The 21675-nt window shown below is 37.8% G+C and overlaps 1 protein-coding gene across 2 annotated transcripts in view; it reads left to right on the top strand.

The window, feature by feature from the left end:
* Positions 1-21168, top strand: part of MALT1 (MALT1 paracaspase) — a 61543-nt gene extending 40375 nt beyond the window's left edge. For both annotated transcript variants that reach the window (XM_081253140.1, XM_081253139.1), the window contains 7 exons: positions 6974-7151; positions 8537-8611; positions 8940-9067; positions 12871-13020; positions 14907-15064; positions 16163-16288; positions 17347-21168. In XM_081253140.1, coding sequence (XP_081109266.1) covers positions 6974-7151; positions 8537-8611; positions 8940-9067; positions 12871-13020; positions 14907-15064; positions 16163-16288; positions 17347-17787 — 1256 coding nt within the window. In that variant the 3' untranslated portion in view covers positions 17788-21168. The remainder of the gene's footprint in view (positions 1-6973; positions 7152-8536; positions 8612-8939; positions 9068-12870; positions 13021-14906; positions 15065-16162; positions 16289-17346) is intronic.
* The last annotated feature ends 507 nt before the right edge of the window (positions 21169-21675 follow it).

Raw genomic sequence — 21675 nt, forward strand, 5'->3', positions numbered from 1 at the left:
CAGGAAAAGGCTTCTAAAACTTCCCCAAAAGTAAGGAGGTAGAAGGGAAAAATATTTACCGATTTAGGTTTTGGGGTTGGTGAAGTATTTTAAGAGTGAGGGAATTATATGAAGAATTATGTACTTGATTATTTATTCTCATTCCTTATTGACATTATCACCTTGGCTTTAAGTCCTTTGTTTGGCTTTTTAAATCAAAACTTTTAATTGCCCCTGCAAGCTTGAGAACCAGAAATATTTAAAGTTTTGGCAAGAAGAGTTCAGCTTATGCTGAAGCTTTGCCCGAGTATGAAAACCTCAACTTGGAATATGGAATAAATAGGTATATTAAAGCAAAATGACAGCTTAAGAAAGCTAGAAAAGATGTTTAAATACTACTGATTCATGTCTTAACAGGGTGGCCGCATTATATTTTGAAGTATTGTGAATATCCCAAACATCAGACACATCTACTTTCAATGTAAGTGTGGTAGAGGCCTGAGGGCATAGGCGTTTCCCCTGGACTGTGCCCTGTGTCCAGCTGACAGCCCCGGGGGGCCAGGAGTACTTCAGGGGTAGGGGAGGCCAAGGCAGAGTCATAGGAATTTCACATTAGATGTGGGAAACACAGGCATTCAAGTTTATGCCCTTTTGTATTATAGTGCCCTTGGGTTTGTGAGAGAAATAAAAATTAACAGAAAATAAGTAACTCAATTTTTAAACATATATAAATGTTAAAAACACAATCTAAGAACAGGAATAACTGACTTAAATACTACATGTCCTTGAAGATAAATAAGGATACAGATTTCAGTTGTATAGATAAACTAGGATGGAGAATAACTACATATTTGGCTTGATATCCACCCTACCTAACACCTTTTTACATTCATCACTTGCTGCAGCTTAGATGTGCTTTGATAGAAAACAAGGTTAAAGGAGTCCCCTAGAGTCTGTCATACAGAGTGAAGTAAGTCAGAGAGAGAAGAACAAACACCGTATGCTAACACATATGTAGGGAATCTAAAAAAAAAAAAAAAAGGGGGTCATGAAGAACCTAGGGGCAGGACAGGAATAAAGACGCAGACCTACTAGAGAATGGACCTGAGGATACGGGGAGGGGGAAGGGTAAGCTGGGACGAAGTGAGAGAGTGGCATGGACATATATACACTACCAAATGTAAAACAGATAGCTAGTGGGAAGCAGCCGCATAGCACAGGGAGATCAGCTCGGTGCTTTGTGACCACCTAGAGGGGCGGGATAGGGAAGGTGGGAGGGAGGGAGATGCAAGAGGGAAGAGATAATGGGGATATATGTATATGTATAGCTGATTCACTTTGTTATAAAGCAGAAACTAACACACCACTGTAAAGCAATTATACTCCAATAAAGATGTTTTTAAAAATAAATAAATAAAATACAATGCTAATGTCAAACCTGAAAAGAAAGAAAAAAAAGATTAAAGGAATCTGGTCAGAATAAGGCCAAAGCCTCATTCACTCTAGAGGAATCATTCACGTCAGTGTAGCTCAGTGGTTAAGTAACGGACCTGAGAGTAACCAACCCCAGGCTCAGCGCTCTGGCTTTTCTGCTTCCTAGCTGTGTGACTATGACCAAGTTATTTCACTTTTCTAAGCCAAAAAGGACTTATAAAATGGATAGACTAAATTAATGAAGTTGTTCCAGAATAAGTAAGATAAAATAATCATCCCTGTGTCTGGCACACTAAAAGCGCTCAAAATACTGTAGCTATTGTTGTCATAATTTTCTGAATTCAGATTTTCCTTCACCGATAGATGGGGGATTTGGACAACATTCCACTTCAGGCCTCAATAGAGAAACCCAGCTTTCATCTGTTATGTGTTCAGTTCAGTCTAAGATTTCATTTGAAAAAAAAGAAGGGGTTTTTAAAGTGATAGTGTGGTGAAGTGATGAAAACCAGCACACCAACATTTTATATTTTCTGAGAGTAAAGTTAACTAGAAAGCCAGCAGTAGATTATAAAGAGACAGTATAACACAGCGCAGCAGTTACTCTGGCTGTCATCCCATTTCCGGGTCTATCACTTATTAGTCATGTGAATGTGGGTGAGCTATTAAACCTCCCGGTGTCTCAGCTTTTACATCTGTAAGAGGGGGATGATAACATTGCCTACCTTATTATGAGATATGTGTTGTGAGGATTATGAGATAATAAAAGTAAACGGTTTTCTTCCAACAGTGCCTGGCGTGTAGTAAGAGCTATGTAGGTTAATGGCGGCAGCGGTGGTGGTCATGGTGGTGCATGTTCTAATCAGAGCCCTGTGCCAGGCAGGTGCACTGCAGCTCAACTCAAGTGGGAAAATCTTCCATATAAACAATTATTTTCTCTGTAGGCAAAAATAAATATCTGTGACAGACTATATTCTTAGAAATCATATTCCCAAGAAATAAAATTCCCAAAAGATCTTATTAGATTGTATTTTTAACCACACTGAATTCTTTGACATTTTAAAAGAGATCTGTTTTGTCCTTCTATCCTTGAGTAATGAGGGTGGTTAATTAAACATACAAGTGGTACTAGAGATGGAATTTTTAAAATACAGTGATTTTGTCTAGTTATTTAACATAAAAATGCTTAATCTCCTGCAGTATAATTTGTATGTAGACTTTGATACAAAATTCTTATTACACTTCTCATGAATTATTCTGCAGTGGAGAAAAGGTATTTTGTTGTCAGTGCCTTAATCTCCATGATTGCAGAGCTGGGCATACAGCACTGAAACATTGGACCACACACTTAGCTTTTCCTGGATGATGGAGGCTAAACCTTCCCTTGAGGTTGCTTCTTCTCCCAAGCCAAGTCTTGCTTGAGCCAGAATGTGTTAAGTGATACATTGGGAGCAATACCCATGCTTTCTGGTTGGCTGTCTCTTAATGATACCAGTTGTAGAAATGGTACCATTTCTACTGAAAGTCAGACTCTAGAAAGGTCTCCAGATCTACCTCTGCCCTGACCAGTTTGCATTGTTAATTTAATGCAGTCAAGAAGTAATTACTGAGTTCCTGTTATGTCCCTAGCCCAGATAAGGAGTATTCTGGGTGTTGAGGGAGATACAGAAAATAAAGAACATGATCTATACTCCAAGAAAATTACGGGACTTCCCTGGTGGTCCAGTGGTTAAGACTCCGAGCTTCCACTGGGGGGGTGTGGGTTTGATCCCTGGTGGGAGAACTGAGATCCCACATGCTGCGTGGCCCGACCAAAAAAAGGAAAGAAAATTATAAGTCCCTTAATATAATGGGAGGGGGAGAAGACTGTAAATGGAATCCAAACACCTATTAGCTACATGATTTTAAACAAATTGTTTAATCTTTTAAAGTTTGATTTCCTCACCTATTAAATAGGTCATTTAAAGATTGTTATATGGGTTAAAATCAGATCACGTATATGAAGATGCTTTGAAAACCATGAAAATGCTATGCAAATATAAAATTCCTGATTTTATTACGATCACTTTTATCAGAGAAACTATATCTACGTAGAACCGTAAAATGTCAATAAAGCAAATACTGTGTATGACTTTAAGTGTCAAGAGTGCTGCTGTAGGATTTCCCAGCAGGGTGAGGCTGAAGTGTGTTAGAAAACTAGAGACCAGGTGATAAGTTGCCGAGGGCTCTGAACCTGAGATAAGCCTGGAGCCTTGGGGCAGATTTGGGCAGATGGAAAGGAGATCGTGACCTGAGCAGGGTCATGGAGGTTACAGATAAGCATGTCTTGCTCTGGAAGCAGGAAAGAGAGAGCAGAGTCAGATTTTGAACACTTGACAGAGTATAAATTTTACTCTTTTAAAGCATACAATTCTTGGGCTTCCCTAGTGGCGCAGTGGTTGAGAGTCCGCCTGCCAATGCAGGGGATGAGGGTTCATGCCCCAGTCCAGGAAGATCCCACATGCCGTGGAATGGCCACTGAGCCTGCGCGTCAGGAGCCTGTGCTCTGCAACAGGAGAGACCACAACAGTGAGAGGCCCGCGTACCTAAATAAATAAATAAATAAATAAATAAAGTATACAATTCTTTTAAAGTATACAGTGGTTTTTAGTATATGCACAAAGTTATGCAGTCACCTAATTCCAGAACATTTTCATCACCCCCCCCAAAGAAAACCCATATCCATTAGCGGTCACCCCTCAGTCCTCCATACCCCAAACTCCTGGCAACAACAAATCACTTTCTGTCTCTGGATTTGTCTATTGAGGACATTTCATATAAATGGAATCGCTCCATGTGCGTCCTTTTGTGTCTGGCTTCTTTCACTTAGCACAGTGTAGTTAAGGTTCATCTGTGGTAGCGTTACTTTTATGGCTAATGAGTCGTCCATTGTGTGCATATAGAACATTTTATTTATCCATTCATCAGCGGATTGACACTTAGGCATTTTCCAGTTTTGAGATATTATGAATAGCACTGCTATGAACATTTGTGTGCATATTCTTCTGTGGACACTTGTTTTCAGTTTTCCTGGATATTTCCCTTGGAGTGGAATTGCTGGGTCATATAATTCTGAGTTTTGTTTTTTGAAGAACTGCCTAACTCCAAAGTGCCTGCACTATTTGTATATTCCTGCTGGAAATAAACGAGGTTTCCAATTTCTCTACATCCTTGTCAGCATTTGTTACTGCCTTTTTGATTATAGCCATGCTAATAAGTGTGAAATGGTATCTCATTATTTTGTTTTGCCTGGTTAATGATGTTGGGCATCTTTTCATGTGCTTATTTGCCATTTGTATATTGTCTTTGGAGAAATGTTTATTCAAATCCTTTGCCCGTTTTAAAATTGGATTGTCTTTTTGTTGTTGAATTGAAGAGTTCTTTATATATTTTGGATACAAAGTGTCCTTATAGATATAGGATTCATCCTTACAAATATATATGTCCTTATAGACAGATAAGTATTTTCTCCCATTCTGTGGGTTGTCTTTTCACTTACTTGATCTTCATGGCTTAGCGAATTAAACCCACTCCCTTTGTCGTGATTTTCAAAATGCTATCTGTGCACTCTTACTTTCATTTCCAGTGATCATTTAATTCCTTGCCAGGCTAGTCTCCTTTCCATTAGCTGTCATTCCAGGCCCAAGCTTTGTTTCTGTGCATCCTGCCTGTAACGCACCTTGCTTTCTCTCTGCCTTTCCAAATCGTACCCTTTCTCTCAAGACCGTCCGTTATTGCTTCACCTTACACTGATATTCCTCTCTGCACTTTATTCATTTCATACAGGGTTGCCCTCATCACATGATATGTGGTATTTAATTAGATGCCGGCTTTTCTTTAACTAATAACATGAGCATGCCTGAATGAATTGCAAGACCCTCAGGGCCAGGAACTCTGTCTTTATTTCTTTTTCATTGTCCTCACTGCCTACATGATAATATTCAGGGCTCACCTGAGGTAGAATAAACCCACACTGAATATATGGGCGTGCCCCTTTTGTCATTTTTTACCCAAAGTGATACATATGAAAGACCCATTTTTCTCATTTAAATAGGAGTTCAAGAAAAGTAGGCAACCTGGATCCTGCCCTCTAGGGCCAAAGGAAGCAAGTGTTCTTGGCCGTTTAAAGCCACATTCTTGGTAGGGGTTAGGGCTGTAATTACAAAGAGTTAGGGGGGCCTCCCTGGTGGTGCAGTGGTTGAGAATCCGCCTGCCAGTGCAGGGGACACGGGTTCGATCCCTGGTCTGGGAAGATCCCACATGCCGCGGAGCAACTAAGACTGTGGACCACAACTACTGAGCCTGTGCTCTAGAGCCCGCGAGCCACAACTGCTGAGTCCACATGCTGCAACTACTGAAGCCCGCGCACCTAGAGCCCGTGCTCCACAATGAGAGAAGCCACCGCAGTGAGAAGCCTGCGCACCGCAATGAAGAGTAGCCCCCGCTCACCACAACTAGAGAAAGCTCCGTGCGCACAAAGACCCAACACAGCCAAAAATAAATAAATAAATAAATAAAATTTTTTTAAAAAAAGAGGGAACCAAAGAAAAAAGCTATCTAAATGCCTTTTTACTGTTCACTAAGGAACCACATACTGATATTTTTGTTGTTGCTGTTTTTGGTTTGGTTTTGTTTTTACAACCAAAACAAACTTCTCTTCAAGAATGTGTTTAAAGTTGTTTGATACAGTTTTTAGCGTACCATTTCTCAGTAAAAAGAAAATGACTCATCTTTTTTGGGGGGGGCGGCGGGTGGAGGGTGCCTCACTGCGCAGCTTGTGGGATCTTAGTTCCCCAATCTGAAGCCACGCCCCCTGCAGTGGAAGCGCAGTCTTAACCACTGGACTGCCAGGGAAGTCCCATGACTCATCTATTGATCACTAAAACTAACCCAAATTTTAGATCATTAATTCAACAGACCATAGGTGGAACATTAATGATATTTATATCTCATAATGAAAATAAATAACAATCCATAAAATGAGCTTTCTCTGCTTAGAAAAAGCTACATTTATATTTTTATAACCCTTACTAATATTGTAAGGAAATGCTATGGAATTTCATATACTTGACACTGCAGTGGCTGTTCGTCTGAGTTGTGTTTATTCCTTCATCCAATAAATACTATACTCCTGCTGTGTGCCAGGAATGCACAGATAAATGTAAGACTGCCCTGCCCTGAAGAAGTTTCTGGTTTCACAGAGGAGACATGAGTCAGCAAAGAAGTCCTTAGCCTTTTTTTGTATTTTAACATCATGAGATAAAACTGCATTCCATATGATACCATTGGTTACAAATATATTACCTTTATGAATTAAAATACACTTCTGGATAGCATCTTAATGTTGGTTGAAAATTCAGTACTTAAATGAAGATGGTTGTCAAAATAATTTAATACAAATTCAGTTAACACTGAGTTGTGTTTATAGTTGCACATCTCTTAAATAAGCATGCATCAACGTCTTTTTTTTCTTAAAGAGTGCTACATGTTCAGAGTGCAATTGCTCTTTTTTCTTGCTTTTCAGGACTATTATATTATGCAGGACATGGTTATGAAAACTTCGGGAACAGCTTTATGGTCCCTGTTGATGCTCCAAATCCATATAGGTCTGAAAATTGCCTGTGTGTACAAAATATACTGAAATTGATGCAAGAAAAGGAAACCGGACTCAATGTGTTCCTGTTAGACATGTGCAGGAAAAGGTAAACTGTCCGTTCTTTATATACTGAAGCTCGTTGGTCAGTTAAATATCAACCTTGACAAGTTAAATCTGAAGGCAAACCTCTGCATGGTAGGAATCACTTAAGTTTGTGAATTTTAGGTTATAGACTGAAACTGATGAAGAAGAAAACTAGAGGAAAATATATTTTCTGTGTGTGTTTTACTTTTTCCTGTCTGCTCTAGAACAAAAGTGAAGAACAAAAGGGCATGGGTATTTTCTCATAAAAGAAAAGATACAGGGACTTCCCTGGTGGCGCAGTGGTTAAGAATCCACCTGCCAGTGCAGGGGACACGGTTTCCAGCCCTGGTCCGAGAAGATCCCACATGCCACGGAGCACCTAAGCCCGTGCGCCACAACTACTGAGCCTGCGCTCTAGAGCCCGTGAGCCACAACTACCGAGCCTGTGTGCCATAACTACTGAAGCTCGCACGACTAGAGCCCATGCTCCGCAACAAGAGAAGCCACTGAAATGAGAAGCCCACACACCACAACGAAGAGTAGCTCCCGCTCGCCACCAACTAGAGAAAGCCTGAGTGCAGCAACGAAGTCCCAACGCAGCCAAAAATAAATAATATAAATTAAAATTTAAATTTAAAAATAAGAAAGAAAACATACAGCTCTTCAGCCTGCCTTTAGAACGTTTCTAACAATCCCTGCAGCTGTTCCTCCAGGAGTTAGCAGAGACACCATGCATGGAGTGAGGGCCTCTAGTTAGTCATGGTATTGCAGACAGAGAAAGTTTAGCTGAAGCAGATGTTTGAAGATTTGGATCCCATTTGTCTGCCATTGTGTTACTAAGGAGTGGAGCCAATGATGATTCTACTCAGATTTAGTGTTTTGCTTGCTCAGCTTTTACCAATCAAAATCCAATGGCCGAATTCAAACGTAAGTCCAGTTTTAAAGCTAACAAGAAAAAAGGTGAGTCTCTTCTGTCTCAATAGTTTAGGAGCCCTGGATTACTTTTGGTAAATATGTAGCTAATAAGATAAAGGAATTTGAACCTATATATGTATATATATATATATATATATATATATATTTTTTTTTTTTTTTTTTTTTTTTTTTTTTTTTGCGGTAGCCTCTCCCGTTGCGGAGCACGGGCTCTGGATGCGCAGGCTCAGCGGCCATGGCTCACGGGCCTAGCTGCTCCGCGGCATGTGGGATCTTCCCGGACAAGGGCACAAACCCATGTTCCCTGCATCGGCAGGCGGACTCTCAACCACTGCACCACCAGGGAAGCCCTGAACCTATAATTTTAAGTTATGTGTAATAGGATAGTATCATGTTTATTATTTATGTTCTTTTAAGAATGCTGTTTTAACTTCTCATATTTATACCTGTCCTCCTCTCCTACCTTTTAAATAGAAATGACTACGATGATACCATCCCAATCTTGGACGCACTAAAAGTCACTGCCAATATTGTGTTTGGATATGCCACGTAAGAAACTTTTATGTTCATGTTGAGGATTCCTTCATTCTTTGATGACTTCTTTTGTATTGTAAATTAGAATCCTAGAAATATCCATAGCCATCTAGGCATAAATTTGCCTCGATATTCTTGATAGAAATTTTTAAATAACTGACTTCAGCACTTCATAGCTTGGCATCTTCTTTTTACTAAGCACCAAAGCATTTAGTTCTTGCTTAAAGATTAACTCTTTAATTGGGATGCCATGAGATAGGCAGGGGAGTACATGAGGCTCATCAGTTTTTGCAGAAGCCTCATGCGGCAAGTGTTTGCTTTTTTAAAAAATGTCTTTTTTCAGGTGTCAAGGAGCAGAAGCCTTTGAGATACAGCATTCTGGGTTGGCAAATGGAATCTTCATGAAATTTTTAAAAGATAGATTATTAGAAGAAAAGAAAATAACTGTGTTACTGGATGAAGTTGCAGAAGGTAAAATAAAAACTAAAGAGAAAGCTACTCAGGGTTCTCTGTTGGGTCATTATTTTATTCCTATTGTTAGTATGCAGATTTGGAATTCGTATTTATCTTATAAGACAGTTTTTTTATGTAATGTTCACAACACTCAGGTTTCCCTCCTTCCTCCCCTATTGGCTAAGCTACATGCATCTGTGCAGTATTACTTGAAGTACAAGTCTGACCCCAGACATGGTTGTGAAATAAATGAAGTTTAATCCTCAGAGCTCTTCACCTTGTTTCTATGCTTAGTGCCTGATGCTGCCCAGTCTGCTTATTTGCAAAAAAAAAAAAAAAAACTGTCTAATGAGCATCCTCTTTCAGGATCAGACAGATAAACTTCACAGAAATGCTGAGACCCTATGGGGAAAAGCTGGGTTCTTTTTTTTTTTTTCTTGATGAACTTAGTAGTTTTAAAATTCTGCTTTAAGGACAGGATCCTAGAGGTCTAACACCATGTCTTCCATTCCCTTCTATTCCTTCCTTCCCTGCCTGGCATAATGCTGTGCTCGTGTCAGGTGTTGAATAATCACGTTACAGCTGTAGATTGACATGTGTTTTTTGAAATGCCATTTTACAAGTCATATCAAAAAGAAGGCAGTTCTTTTACAAACTGGCTCACTAGCAAATGGAGTTTCATGGATGTTCCAAAGATGGCAGCTTGAGTGTATGGTATCTGAGTGTTTCACGACCTTCTGTTAGTCACATTCGTTTATTTTCATGTTTTCGTCGGTGTAGATCCCTTAGCTGGATCACTTAACTACTTTCCCCTTTAATGTAGACAGTCAGAGCTTTGGCCCTCCTTCTTCAACCAAAGAAGTTCTGCTTTTATCTGTTTTACATATTGTGTGGGCTTCTATTTAAGTTCTCATTTGAAGACAAAGTTCTGGTGCTTAAAAAAAAAAAAATTAAAGCCTTTGGAGTATGTCAGTTATTTTCAAAGTGAGATCTGTGAAGGTGCTTCAGAGACTCTAAAATGTTTTATTCTAATTTTAGTCTTTAAGATATATTAACTATCTTAACACTTAGTAAAAAGCACCAGTTCACCCACATATGATATATACTTTGTTGTTATGGCAATGAATGGCATCCCAGTATGTGCTGTGAGTTTATATTTGAACTTCTGGATTATATTTTAATTTTATTATATATTTGAATATTGGATCTTCTGGATAACTTAAAAATATTCAGGAAAAAAAGTAAGTATTCAAAATCATAGACCAAATAGTTAAGGCAGAAAAACTACCTTTCCACTTTCAATTGTGTGAAACAAATGAAACAAAATATGAAATAAGCTGATTGCTGTTACAAAGCTCCAGTTGTTAATCTGTGACCCCAGATTTTGATTTTTGTACTCCAGACAGCATTATTGTTAAGTTGCTTGAACTTGCAAAATAAATTCTTTCCTATCTAGTTTTGGCAGTATGGCATTTAAGGGACCCAAAAACCATCTTACTATATAAAACTCCAAGACCTGCTAGAAAAAATTATTTAATTAGTATTTCATTTTTAATGATGTAAGTCCCTTAGAACATACTTCTGACAGTTTTTGTGAAATTAGTTGTTCAACATGAATCTCAGACCTTGACAGTAATCTACATCCAATTATATGTTCCCTCTCTCTCTTTCCTTGCCCCCCTTACATGGTAACCATCATTCTAAATCTTGTTTATCATTCTCTTGATTTGCTTCTTACATAGTTTTAATTGAGTTTATGTCTGCAAGAAGTATGTATATTTTAATTTTAGTTGTTTTTAATTTTATCAAAAGATATTATGCTGTGTATTTGGGACTTGAAGTTTTTCAGTTAATGTTATATTGCTAAGAGCAATCCATATTGTTGCATGACTGTGGTTCATTCATTTTGACTGTATTATAATATTCTACTGTGCAAACACACTAGTTTTTTCAGCTGCTCTCCTGTTGAGCATTTGAGTTACATCCCAGTTTTCACTATCGTGAACAATACCGTTGTAACAATCTCTTATATGTCTCCTGGAGTATGTATGCAAGAGTTTCTTTGGGGTACAAATCTAGTATTTGGAATTACTGGATCGTGGGGTATGTCAGTATTCAATTTTAAGAAATAATGCCAAACCGTTTTGCAAAGCGGTTGCACCAATCTACACTTACCCTCTTCCCCGTAATGTACAAGAGGTCGTGTAAATTCGCACTCTCTTCATCACTTCATATGTCAGACTTTTTTATTTTTGCCAATCAGATGTGTTAAATACTATCTCGTTGTGGTTTTGGTTTGGGTTTCCCTGATCGTTAGTGATATTGAACATGTTTTTAATGGCAATACGTATGTCTTCTTATGAAAATCTGCTCGTGTCCTTGGTCCATTTTTCTATTGTAGTGTTTTTGCTTTTCTTACTGATTTAGAGGAATTCTGATACGTTCTTGATGTCACACTAGCTAGGACCTCTGAGACACTGTTGAATAAAAGTAGTAGTGGTAGACATTCTTGCCTCATTTCTGATTTTAAACGGAATGCTTCTAATATTTTCACATTTAGAATCAATGAATTTAAATCCAACGTGATAATCTTTTTCCTTCAACTAGAAAATTTAGTTCAACTACATTTACCGTAGGCTTTTCATACCTGTTTTAACCATTTAATTTATTTGGCTCATTCTTCCTTTTTCATCTTTTAAAAAACTGATTTCTATGTCTTCTCTCCTACAACAATATAATTTTATATATGCTCACGACCCTTAGGCTCCCCCCCAACCCCCAATATGTTGATATAACTTAGTTCTCAATTGTTTGATATATTCCTCCCTCCCATTCTGTGTGTGTGTGTGTGTGTGTGTGTGTGTGTGTTTATATAATAATCATATATATAAAATCACACTCTGTCTCTCTCTCTCTCTGACCTTACTATTGGTGAAAGAAAAACATTTGGAATCTCTTTGTGAGCAAAAGGGATAAAGTCTTAGAGTTTTATGTCTGTTTTTCCCAGATAACTCACTACTTTCCCAAGACAGATATTAATTTATTTTTATTAATGTATACAGAAATGGGATACATTTACTGTAATGTATTCATATAAAAGAATATCTGGTTTTATAAATTTAAAGAGATTTGTTCCTATTCCTAAGTCTCTAAATTATGTTGAATGAAAATAGCATTACAAAAATATGTGTGTAACATTTTTGTTAAGCACAAAATCTAAAACGTTCGCACGTACTGTTTACCAACATCTACATGAGTGAAAATTAAACGATGCATAAGAAGATACAGAGTCCTTTGGCTACTTTGAGTTGGGGGAGGACAGTGATGGTGCCCCAACATATTGGTAGTTTTAACACATTATTTCCTTTTTTAAAAATAAATCTTAGGTAAAGACAGCATGGTATTTTAAGTTGCTTATAGCTGTGTCATCATTTATTAAGAGAATGTATTTGTTTATCATGTTGAGAATGGATTTCTCAACAGAGAATAGGCATAAAATTATGACTCCCCACACAGTAAAGAACTATACTTTCAGCTCTTTGTGAATTTCAAGGCTTAAAATATTGGGGATTCAGTAATAGAATTATAGAAGATAAAAGCTAGAAAGGGGCCTTTAGAAGTGAGCTGGTCCAGTATTTTTACCTGTTTGCTCACTGCTATATCCCTAGCACCTAGAACCATGCCTGGCACATAGTAGGTGCTTGGTAAATATCTGTTGAGTGAGTAAGTGATATTGAGGATATAGCGTGATTTGTAGGAGAGTTCTTGGTCTAAATGAAAGGATGTGGTCTTAAAAGTTACATTCACTTCTTATCTTTTAGATATGGGTAAATGTCACCTTACCAAAGGCAAACAGGCTCTAGAGATTCGAAGTAGCTTATCTGAAAAGAGAGCACTTACTGACCCAATACAGGGAACAGCACATTCAGCAGAATCTCTGGTGCGGAATCTCCAGTGGGCCAAGGCACATGGTACAGTAAAGTCTATTTCCTATGAGCTGTTTCTATAATATGTTTATATAAAATCGTAAAGTGTTTTTCCTTCTGAATATACAGCTTTCCTCCGAATTTTGTAAGGAAAATATTTTAGTCTAGTGAGTAAACCCAAGACTAAGCAAAGGTTTCAGTTATAGATATTACACTGATTTATTTGATGTTGGAAATATTAAATTAACCCATTATTTTCACCTTTGATAAAATTAAAATGATCATTCTTAAATTCTATTTTTAAAACTATTTTCAAGGGCTTCCCTGGTGGCGCAGTGGTTGAGAGTCCGCCTGCTGATGCAGGGGACACAGGTTCGTGCCCCAGTCTGGGAAGATCCCACATGCCGCAGAGCGGCTGGGCCCGTGAGCCATGGCCGCTGAGCCTGCGCGTCCGGAGCCTGTGCTCCACAACGGGAGAGGCCACAACAGTGAGAGGCCCGCGTACTGCAAAAAAAAAACACAACTATTTTCAATTTGTCTAACATACAATCCCTTAGATTCTCCTATATTGTGAGATGTTGAAATGTGCCATTTCAAAAATCAGACAGTCCCCTACTTGATAAACATGTTATCTGTAAAATGGGGACAAGAAGTAGTGCTTACTTGATAGGGTTGTTGATATTGAATGAAATCACATGTAAAGACACAAACGTGATGGTCAGCAAATACTGAATGCTTATAAATATTACTGAGCATAACTGAGCATTGTCTCCTGGACATTTGAATCCGTGGGTGGGTGAGCAAGAGAAAGAAGGTGAGGCAGAAATCATCTGCAACTTAATCACCTCTGGTAATTCTATGTGATTTAGTGAAAAAGTAAGTTTAAATTATTGGCTGAAATAATGGTTGGTTGAATCTTCTATGAATCCCAAATATCTATGCTGTGGATACATTATTAAGTGATAACTGAAAATTAACTGTATTTGTATTTGTTGAACTCCTATATAATGTCTTTTTTTCGTAACAGTCTGTTCTCTAAGATATATTTTTGGTAAATTAACACATTGAAGCACATTAAAATGCAAAATGCCATAAATATATTATCTTGGCATTCCAGATAATTGGATAAGTAGTTAAAATTCTTTTTCTTTAAAAAAGCTCTAAAACAACAACAAAAATCAGTTAAGAGCAACCGTAAACAAAACCTTCCATAAAATGAAATTAAAAGGTCAAATAGGGACTTCCCTGGTGGCGCAGTGGTTAAGAATCCTCCTGCCAATGCAGGGGACACGGGTTTGAGCCCTGGTCTGGGAAGATCCCACATGCCGCGGAGCAACTAAGCTCGTGTGCCACAACTACTGAGCCCGTGTGCCACAACTACTGAAGCCCGCGCACCTAGAGCCCGTGCTCTGCAACAAAGAGAAGCCACTGCAACGAGAAGCCCGCGCACCGCAACGAAGAGTAACCCCACTCGGTGCAACTAGAGAAAGCCCATGCTCAGCAACAAAGACCCAATGCAGCCAAAAATAAATAAGTAAATTCATTAAAAAAAAAAAAGCAGAATTGTTAAAGATGAAGCATAATGTCACTGAGTAGTTTATTTAAAAGTATTTTCATGAAGAGTAAGGAAACAGTGAAAATATATCTACAATTGTATGTATACTTTTGATTACCACTATAAAAATTATGTATGCAGAGGGACAAGAGCTGTAAGAAAACAGAAAACAAAAGATACTTGCTTGACCAGTAGAATATTGCACTCTTTTTTTAAGTGTGTGTGTGTGTGTCTTTAAACAATGTTAGTTGTATAACATTTTTAAGCAGCAGAAATAGCTCTAATTGTATTTTGCCTCATAAAGAATATTTGTTTGCCACTTAACATCAGAAAACTTACGAAGCATTCTTTAAATATTTATAAATTGTTTTTTCAGAACTTCCAGAAAGTATGTGTCTCAAATTTCAATGTGGTGTTCAGATTCAATTAGGATTTGCAGCTGAGTTTTCCAACGTCATGATAATCTATACAAGTATAGTCCACAAACCACCTGATATACTAATGTGCGATGCCTATGTTACCGATTTTCCACTTGTAAGTCTTTTTCTTCTATTTAAAATATAATGATATATCCTTACAACTAAGTTTTTGAAAACTTAAAAGTTGATAAATGTAAAGGCAATATATATATATATTACACTTAAAAAATATTCGCATCATGATAGTCGTAATATTTTAAAATTGCCAAAATACCTTAAATATGTTAAGTTTAGGAATGTCTGAAGTTCACCCAGAAAAGAAGGCTTTAATTTCCCTTACCCTAAATAGGATATCAAATATGAAGGAATAAAATGTGCTATACATATGTCCAGAATAACTTCCTTTTAAAAACGTTTCCAAAAACGTTTCCAAAAAAGTTACTACAACAGTGTAAGTCGTATTTGTCAAGCTATAGTAGTATATTGGAAGAATAGAAACCTAGTTCTTTCCAAAACATTTATTTCGTATTGGCCTAAGGAAGCCACTAAACAATATCCCTCTTTCCTACATAGTTGTAGTAAATTGAGACGTAAGCACGGAGTAAGGCAAACAATCTGCTTCTGATAAAGCCTTCATGGAGGACATTTGCTCAGTGTGACCCCCAGAATTAGACGGGTCTGTGCACCAGTCCCGGCAGCTCTGGACCAGGGTTGGCCCCCCGGGCACTGGGCAGGCAGAGCCTGCGGGCTGCTCTCTATAGAGTCACAGAGTAGATCCCCTGCTCTCGACAGCCGTTGCCTCTAAAAGAAAAAAGGGAAAAGCTGCCTTTGGCATGTCTACTTATTCCTCTTAAACATACAAATCACATAAATCCCCCTGCACCTTCCCAAAAGTGATGAATAAGGAAGGAGAGAATCCAGGAATCAAACACTAATGGGGCTCGAACTTAAAAGGAAACTTGAGGACACTTAGAAGTGTTTGTAGGAATAGTTTGAAAGTAACTGTCCTTTCAGAGCTAACTTCTTAAGTGTATCGGTGAGGAATTTAGAATTTACTCTAGAATGTTATTTTCATTGTATCTCTAGCCCTAGGTAAGGGATTACCTACCCTGACCACAGTTCATCAGAGAGCAGTACCTGTTAAGATGTTTTATGGTCAGATGATGTTGTGACTTCCATTGATTTCATTAACAACATTTGCTGATTTTCACAGGACCTAGATATTGATCCAAAAGATGCAAATAAAGGGACGCCCGAAGAAACTGGGAGCTATTTAGTATCAAAGGATCTCCCCAAGCATTGCCTCTATACTAGACTCAGCTCACTGCAAAAATTAAAGGTTATTACTTTTCCTGTCTATAACTACTAAGGGAAAACTTTATGAAAGTGAAAATGCATTTTTGCCTGTGAACCTTGAATTGGTCCATAGATGTGCTGCTGCTTTGCGTATTAAGTTGAAGTAGAGTGAACGGGTGGCTGTGCAGCAAGTCTCAGTGACCTTCTGCATGCTGTATTCTGTCCCTGATAATGGCCTGAGGATTTGTGTGTGAGAATGCAAGTAATTACCCTCCACGGTGTTAAAAAGTTAGAGACAAAAAGCATAGTCTACTAAATATAAATATCTTAGCATTTTCAGTTAAGCATTTCCTATTTCTGACTTTCTACAAAACGTAACAAATTAGAATTGGAATTTATTTTGATCTCTTTTCATCTCTCATTGACCTTAAATCAGAAACTACATGGTACATGGTCTATAGGGTTGAGCTTTCTAATAGAACCAAATTCTTGCCAACCTGAGTTTTTATTTATAGCCAAAACTTGGGGAGTGAAGTGAGCACTATTGACAGTCATGGGAGGACAGTCATAAACCTGCTGTCGTCCCCGTTCATGGCTAATCTACTTACACTCTCCTTGTATCTTTGAACTTCTGTCCATTATCTGATTCAATTATACTTCTCCACCTATGATTGTGATTATTCTGTAGTATTTTTAAAACAGCTAAACAAAATTTTGACCTAGATGCAAAGCCAGTTATTGTTTCATTAAAAGATCATTCCCCATCTCCAGTAATAGGGAAAGATAGTTTCCCAAGCCCCACTGCTTGGAAAATACCTTTCCCCTGTTCATCAGGAATACAATACCAGATCTCTATGATTTTGACTATACTAATTCAAAGTATTGAATGAGGGAAAAGGAAGCTAATTCTAGCCGGCCTTTCTTAGTATAGGGAAGATGTAACGGATACCTTGAGGGTCTGGAACCTGGGAAACAGGAGTGAGACTGGGTTTTTGTTGTTGTTGTTTGGTTTTGTCTGTATGTATGTGTGTGAATGCGAGTCTAAGATTGATATACTTTCAGGGTTGATGAAGATAACAAACCTTTTCTTTTCCTTTTCAGGAACATCTAGTCTTCACAGTGTGTTTATCATATCAGTACTCAGGATTGGAAGATACTGTAGAGGAAAAGCAGGAAGTGAATGTCGGAAAACCTCTCATTGCTAAACTAGACATTCACCGAGGCTCCGGAAGGAAGACTTGCTTCCAAACTTGTGTTATGTGTAACAGCCCTTACCAGAGCTCAACAGCCGTGTCCGTGGGAGCTGGCCATTATCGTTCATCTCAAGACTCATTCTGTGGTGTTTACCATTCACATCTTAGTAACTCAAGTAATGTGATGCCGTCAGATAGTTGTCATTGCAGCCGGACTGCAGATGCATTTATTTCAAGTCATCATACCCACCATTATTCATGTCAGTTTGGCAGAAGCAATGTGCCAGTAGAGACAACTGATGAAATACCATTCGGTTTCTCTGATGGGCTCAGAATTTCTGAAAAGTGACCTTTTTGTTTTTGAAAGTTATCATAATTAATAGATGTCTCATCCAACAGTACTTAACATAAAGTGAGATATTGGGGAAAAGCAAATATATATACATGTGGAAAGAAAAAATTAGTAACAGCTGTTTCATGGTAAACTCAGGACTTTGAGATGCTGGAATTATATTATTTAACTACGGACTTCCTCTTTTAAGATTCTGTGAATTGGTTGATTTGTTCTGTAAGTATGAAGTACGGATGTGTATATGTTTATGTGTGTATAACAAAAATGTTTTCATTTTGACCACTCTGAAGTAAGAACAGTGGGAATGGCATTACTGTGGAATAAGTCGTTGTATTTTTAGAGCCAGAAAATGTACCTTGGTGATCATCAGGCTTAACCTAATTTTAACAGTGGGAGAAACAGATTGAGGCATCTTGTTTAAGTTAGAGCTGAGACCTCCAGGCTTCTATTCCAGTGTTTATTCCACTACACACTGCCTTCCTGACAGGTTCTGAGACAGGTAGTATTTTGGTAGATAGATTTAAAGATATATAAATATGGATATCTGTATATAATCTAGAAATGTATGAACTTTAGTTTGTGATTATAGGACTTTGCTGCAAATGCCAGTTAAGAGGTTTGTATATAAATCTTATGTATAACAGGCTGAAATTTCTTAAGGTCATGAAAGCACGTGAGAAGTGACAAGATGTTTGTCTATGTTAAAGCCCTAGACAGCAGGATAATTTTGCTACTGGATGACCTTGGTAGCTGTTTACCTGAATCTTACAAATATTGGACATGTCTTCCTTAATAAGGTGTATTTTCTCATTTTACTGGCCTTAGGAGACAGTCACCTTTGGTTCTACCTAAAAGCAAGTTTAAAAAGCAGCTGGCAGGGCTTCCCTGGTGGCGCAGTGGTTGGGAGTCCGCCTGCTGATGCAGGGGACACGGGTTCGTGCCCTGGTCCGAGAAGATCCCACATGCCATGGAGTGGCTGGGCCCGTGAGCCACGGCCGCTGAGCCTGCGCGTCCGGAGCCTGTGCTCCGCAACGGGAGAGGCCACAGCAGTGAGAGGCCTGCGTACCGCAAACAAAACAAAAACAAAAACAAACAAAAAAAAAAGCAGCTGGCAATAAAAAGGTTGAATTAGTAATTTTAAAACATCCCACAAAGAAAATCCCAGGCCCAGATGTCTTCACTGCTATATTCTACCAGACATTTTTTAAAGAAGTAGCACCAATCCTTTGCAAACTTTTTCCAAAAATAGGAGAACACTTCCCAACTCAATCTTTTGAGTCCAGTATTACCCTAATACAAAACCAGAGACATTGCAAGAAAACTACAGAGCAATAACTATTATGACTATAGACACAAAAAATCATCAACAAAATACTAGCAAAATATAAAAAGGGTCATACACCATGACCCCGTGAAATTTATCCCAGGAATGCAAGGTGGGTTTAACATCCAAAATTAAACATAATGTGTAAATTATCTTGTTATTCACAATAGTTATATTCTATAATGTCACTATGAATACTGAATTAGCGAATACAGAGCCATTGCTCCTAGGGGAAATGTGTGTGTTTTACACATATACGTATCTCAAATAGACTGTAACCTTAAATCCTAAAAACAATTTATCCTAGTAGAGTCTATTTATTTTATAAGAGACAAAATGAGGTTCAGAAGTATTAAGTGACTTGCCTGAGGCCACCCAACTAATGGGCCAGACTTGGGATTCAGACCCATCCAACTGGCCCCAGAGCCAGAGCTTCTTGCACTATACTGCCTTTCCCCATGCCTTCTCCATCCTCTGGTCATCTCTGCAGGAGAGCTGAAACAAAAAGGCAAAGCATTGCCTTGTTTGACCTCAGCTGAGAACTTGCACCTCAAGGAACTCAGTTTTTTTCACCAGTCTGCACATGTCCATGAATGGTCATAAAAGTGCTGCAAGTATTGACTTTAGGGTTATAAATAAATTTTAAATAAGTAAATTGGCAAATTTACAAACACAGAATTATGAATGAGGATCATGTCCCTAAAGATCTAAATTACCACATTGTCTTAATGTATACAGAAAAAGCATTTGATAAAATTCAGCACCCTTTCATGATAAAAATACTCAAGAAACTAGAAGTAAAAGGGGAATGTCCTCAGGATGATAAAGGGCATCTACCAAAAAACCACACCTACTTAAACATCATACTTAATGGCGACAGACTGAATACTGACTGCTTTCCCCCTCAGATCAGAAATAAGGATTTTCATTCTCACCACTTCTCTTCAACACTGTACTTGCGGCAGTAGCCAGGGAAATTAGGTAAGAAAAAGAAAGGGCAACCATATTGGAAAAGAAGTAAGACTACATGTATTCAGAGGTGACATGACCTTGTTGTCTATAGAAAATTGTAAGGAATTCATTTCAAAACGAAGGAGTTCAACAGCTTGCAGGATAGATACAAAGACCACCATACAAAAATCAGTTTTATTTCTATACTAGCAATGGACATTCTAAAATTGAGATTTTTTTTTACTCCTGTTTATAATAGCATTAGATGAATAAAAACTACAGAACACTGTTGAAAGAAATTAAAGAAGATGTAAATAAATGGAAAGACATCTTTGTTGGTGGATTGGAAGACTTAACACTGTTTAGATGGCAATGCTCCCCAAATTGGTCTACAGATTCAATGCAATTCCCATTAAAATTCCAGCTGGCTTTTTTACAGAAATTGATAAGCTGATAAAATTCACATGGAAATGCAAGAAACCCACAATACCCAAAATAATCTTGAAAGAGAACAAAGTGGGAAGATTCACACTTAACCAATTTTAAAACTTATTACAAAGCTATAGTAATCAAAACAGGATAGATATTACAAAGGAATATAAAATATAACAGTCCAGAAATAAACCCATACATTTTATGATCAATTGATATTTGGTATGGGTGCCAATACCATTCAGTGAGGAAGAGTAGTCTTTTCAACAAATGATCCAAGGACAACTGGATAGCCACATGCTATCCAGTGGCTATCCCTGGATAGCCACTTATGGTATAAGGAAGGCTATCCCTTCCTTATTCCATACACAAATTTTAACTCAAAATGGATCATACACCTAAATAAGAGCTAAAACTATAAAACTCTTACAGGAAAACATAGAAGTAAATCTTTGTGACCTTGGGCTAACCAACAGCTTCTTAGATACAGCACCAAAAGTACAAACAAGGGGAAAAAAATAAATTGAACTTAATCAAAATGAACTTTTGTGCTTTAAAGGACACCATCAAGAAAGGAAAAAGACAACCCACAGAATGAGAGAAAATTTTTGAAAATCACATCTGATAAGGGGTTTGTATCTGGAATATATAAAGAAACCATAACTCATAATGAGCCTTTTATATGCTAGTCCTTAATTATGGTTTCTGTGGAGCAGTAACCAATGGACTTTCTGTAATGATGGAAATCTTGTATATCTTCACTCTCCAATATGATACCTTCTAGTCCCATGTGGTCACTGAGGAGTTGCAATGTAGCTGGTGTGAGGAACTTTTTTTTAATTTTGGTTTTAATTTAAATAGCTACATATAGTTAGGGGCTTCCATATTCAACTGCACAGCTGTAGAGAATAGGGCTAGAAGTTAGGTAGGGTAAAGGGACTTTTTGCCTTTCACTTTATATTTTTCTGTATATTTGAATTTTTAAACCAAGCATGTATTTATAATTTTAAAACATTAAAAAAATAAGAATGGTGCATTTTTTTCATTTTTTCCATCAGCCATGCTTTTATTTTACTTGAATCTCTCACACCAATTGCTTTGTAATCTTAGCATAGGATTTTTTTTATATACATCAGTGGAATTTAGGAAAGGTAACCCATCCATACCAATAACAATGT

This window comes from Mesoplodon bidens (genome assembly GCF_964165515.1).
Source record: "Mesoplodon bidens genome assembly, chromosome: 13".
NCBI classification, from domain to species: Eukaryota; Metazoa; Chordata; class Mammalia; order Artiodactyla; family Ziphiidae; genus Mesoplodon; species Mesoplodon bidens.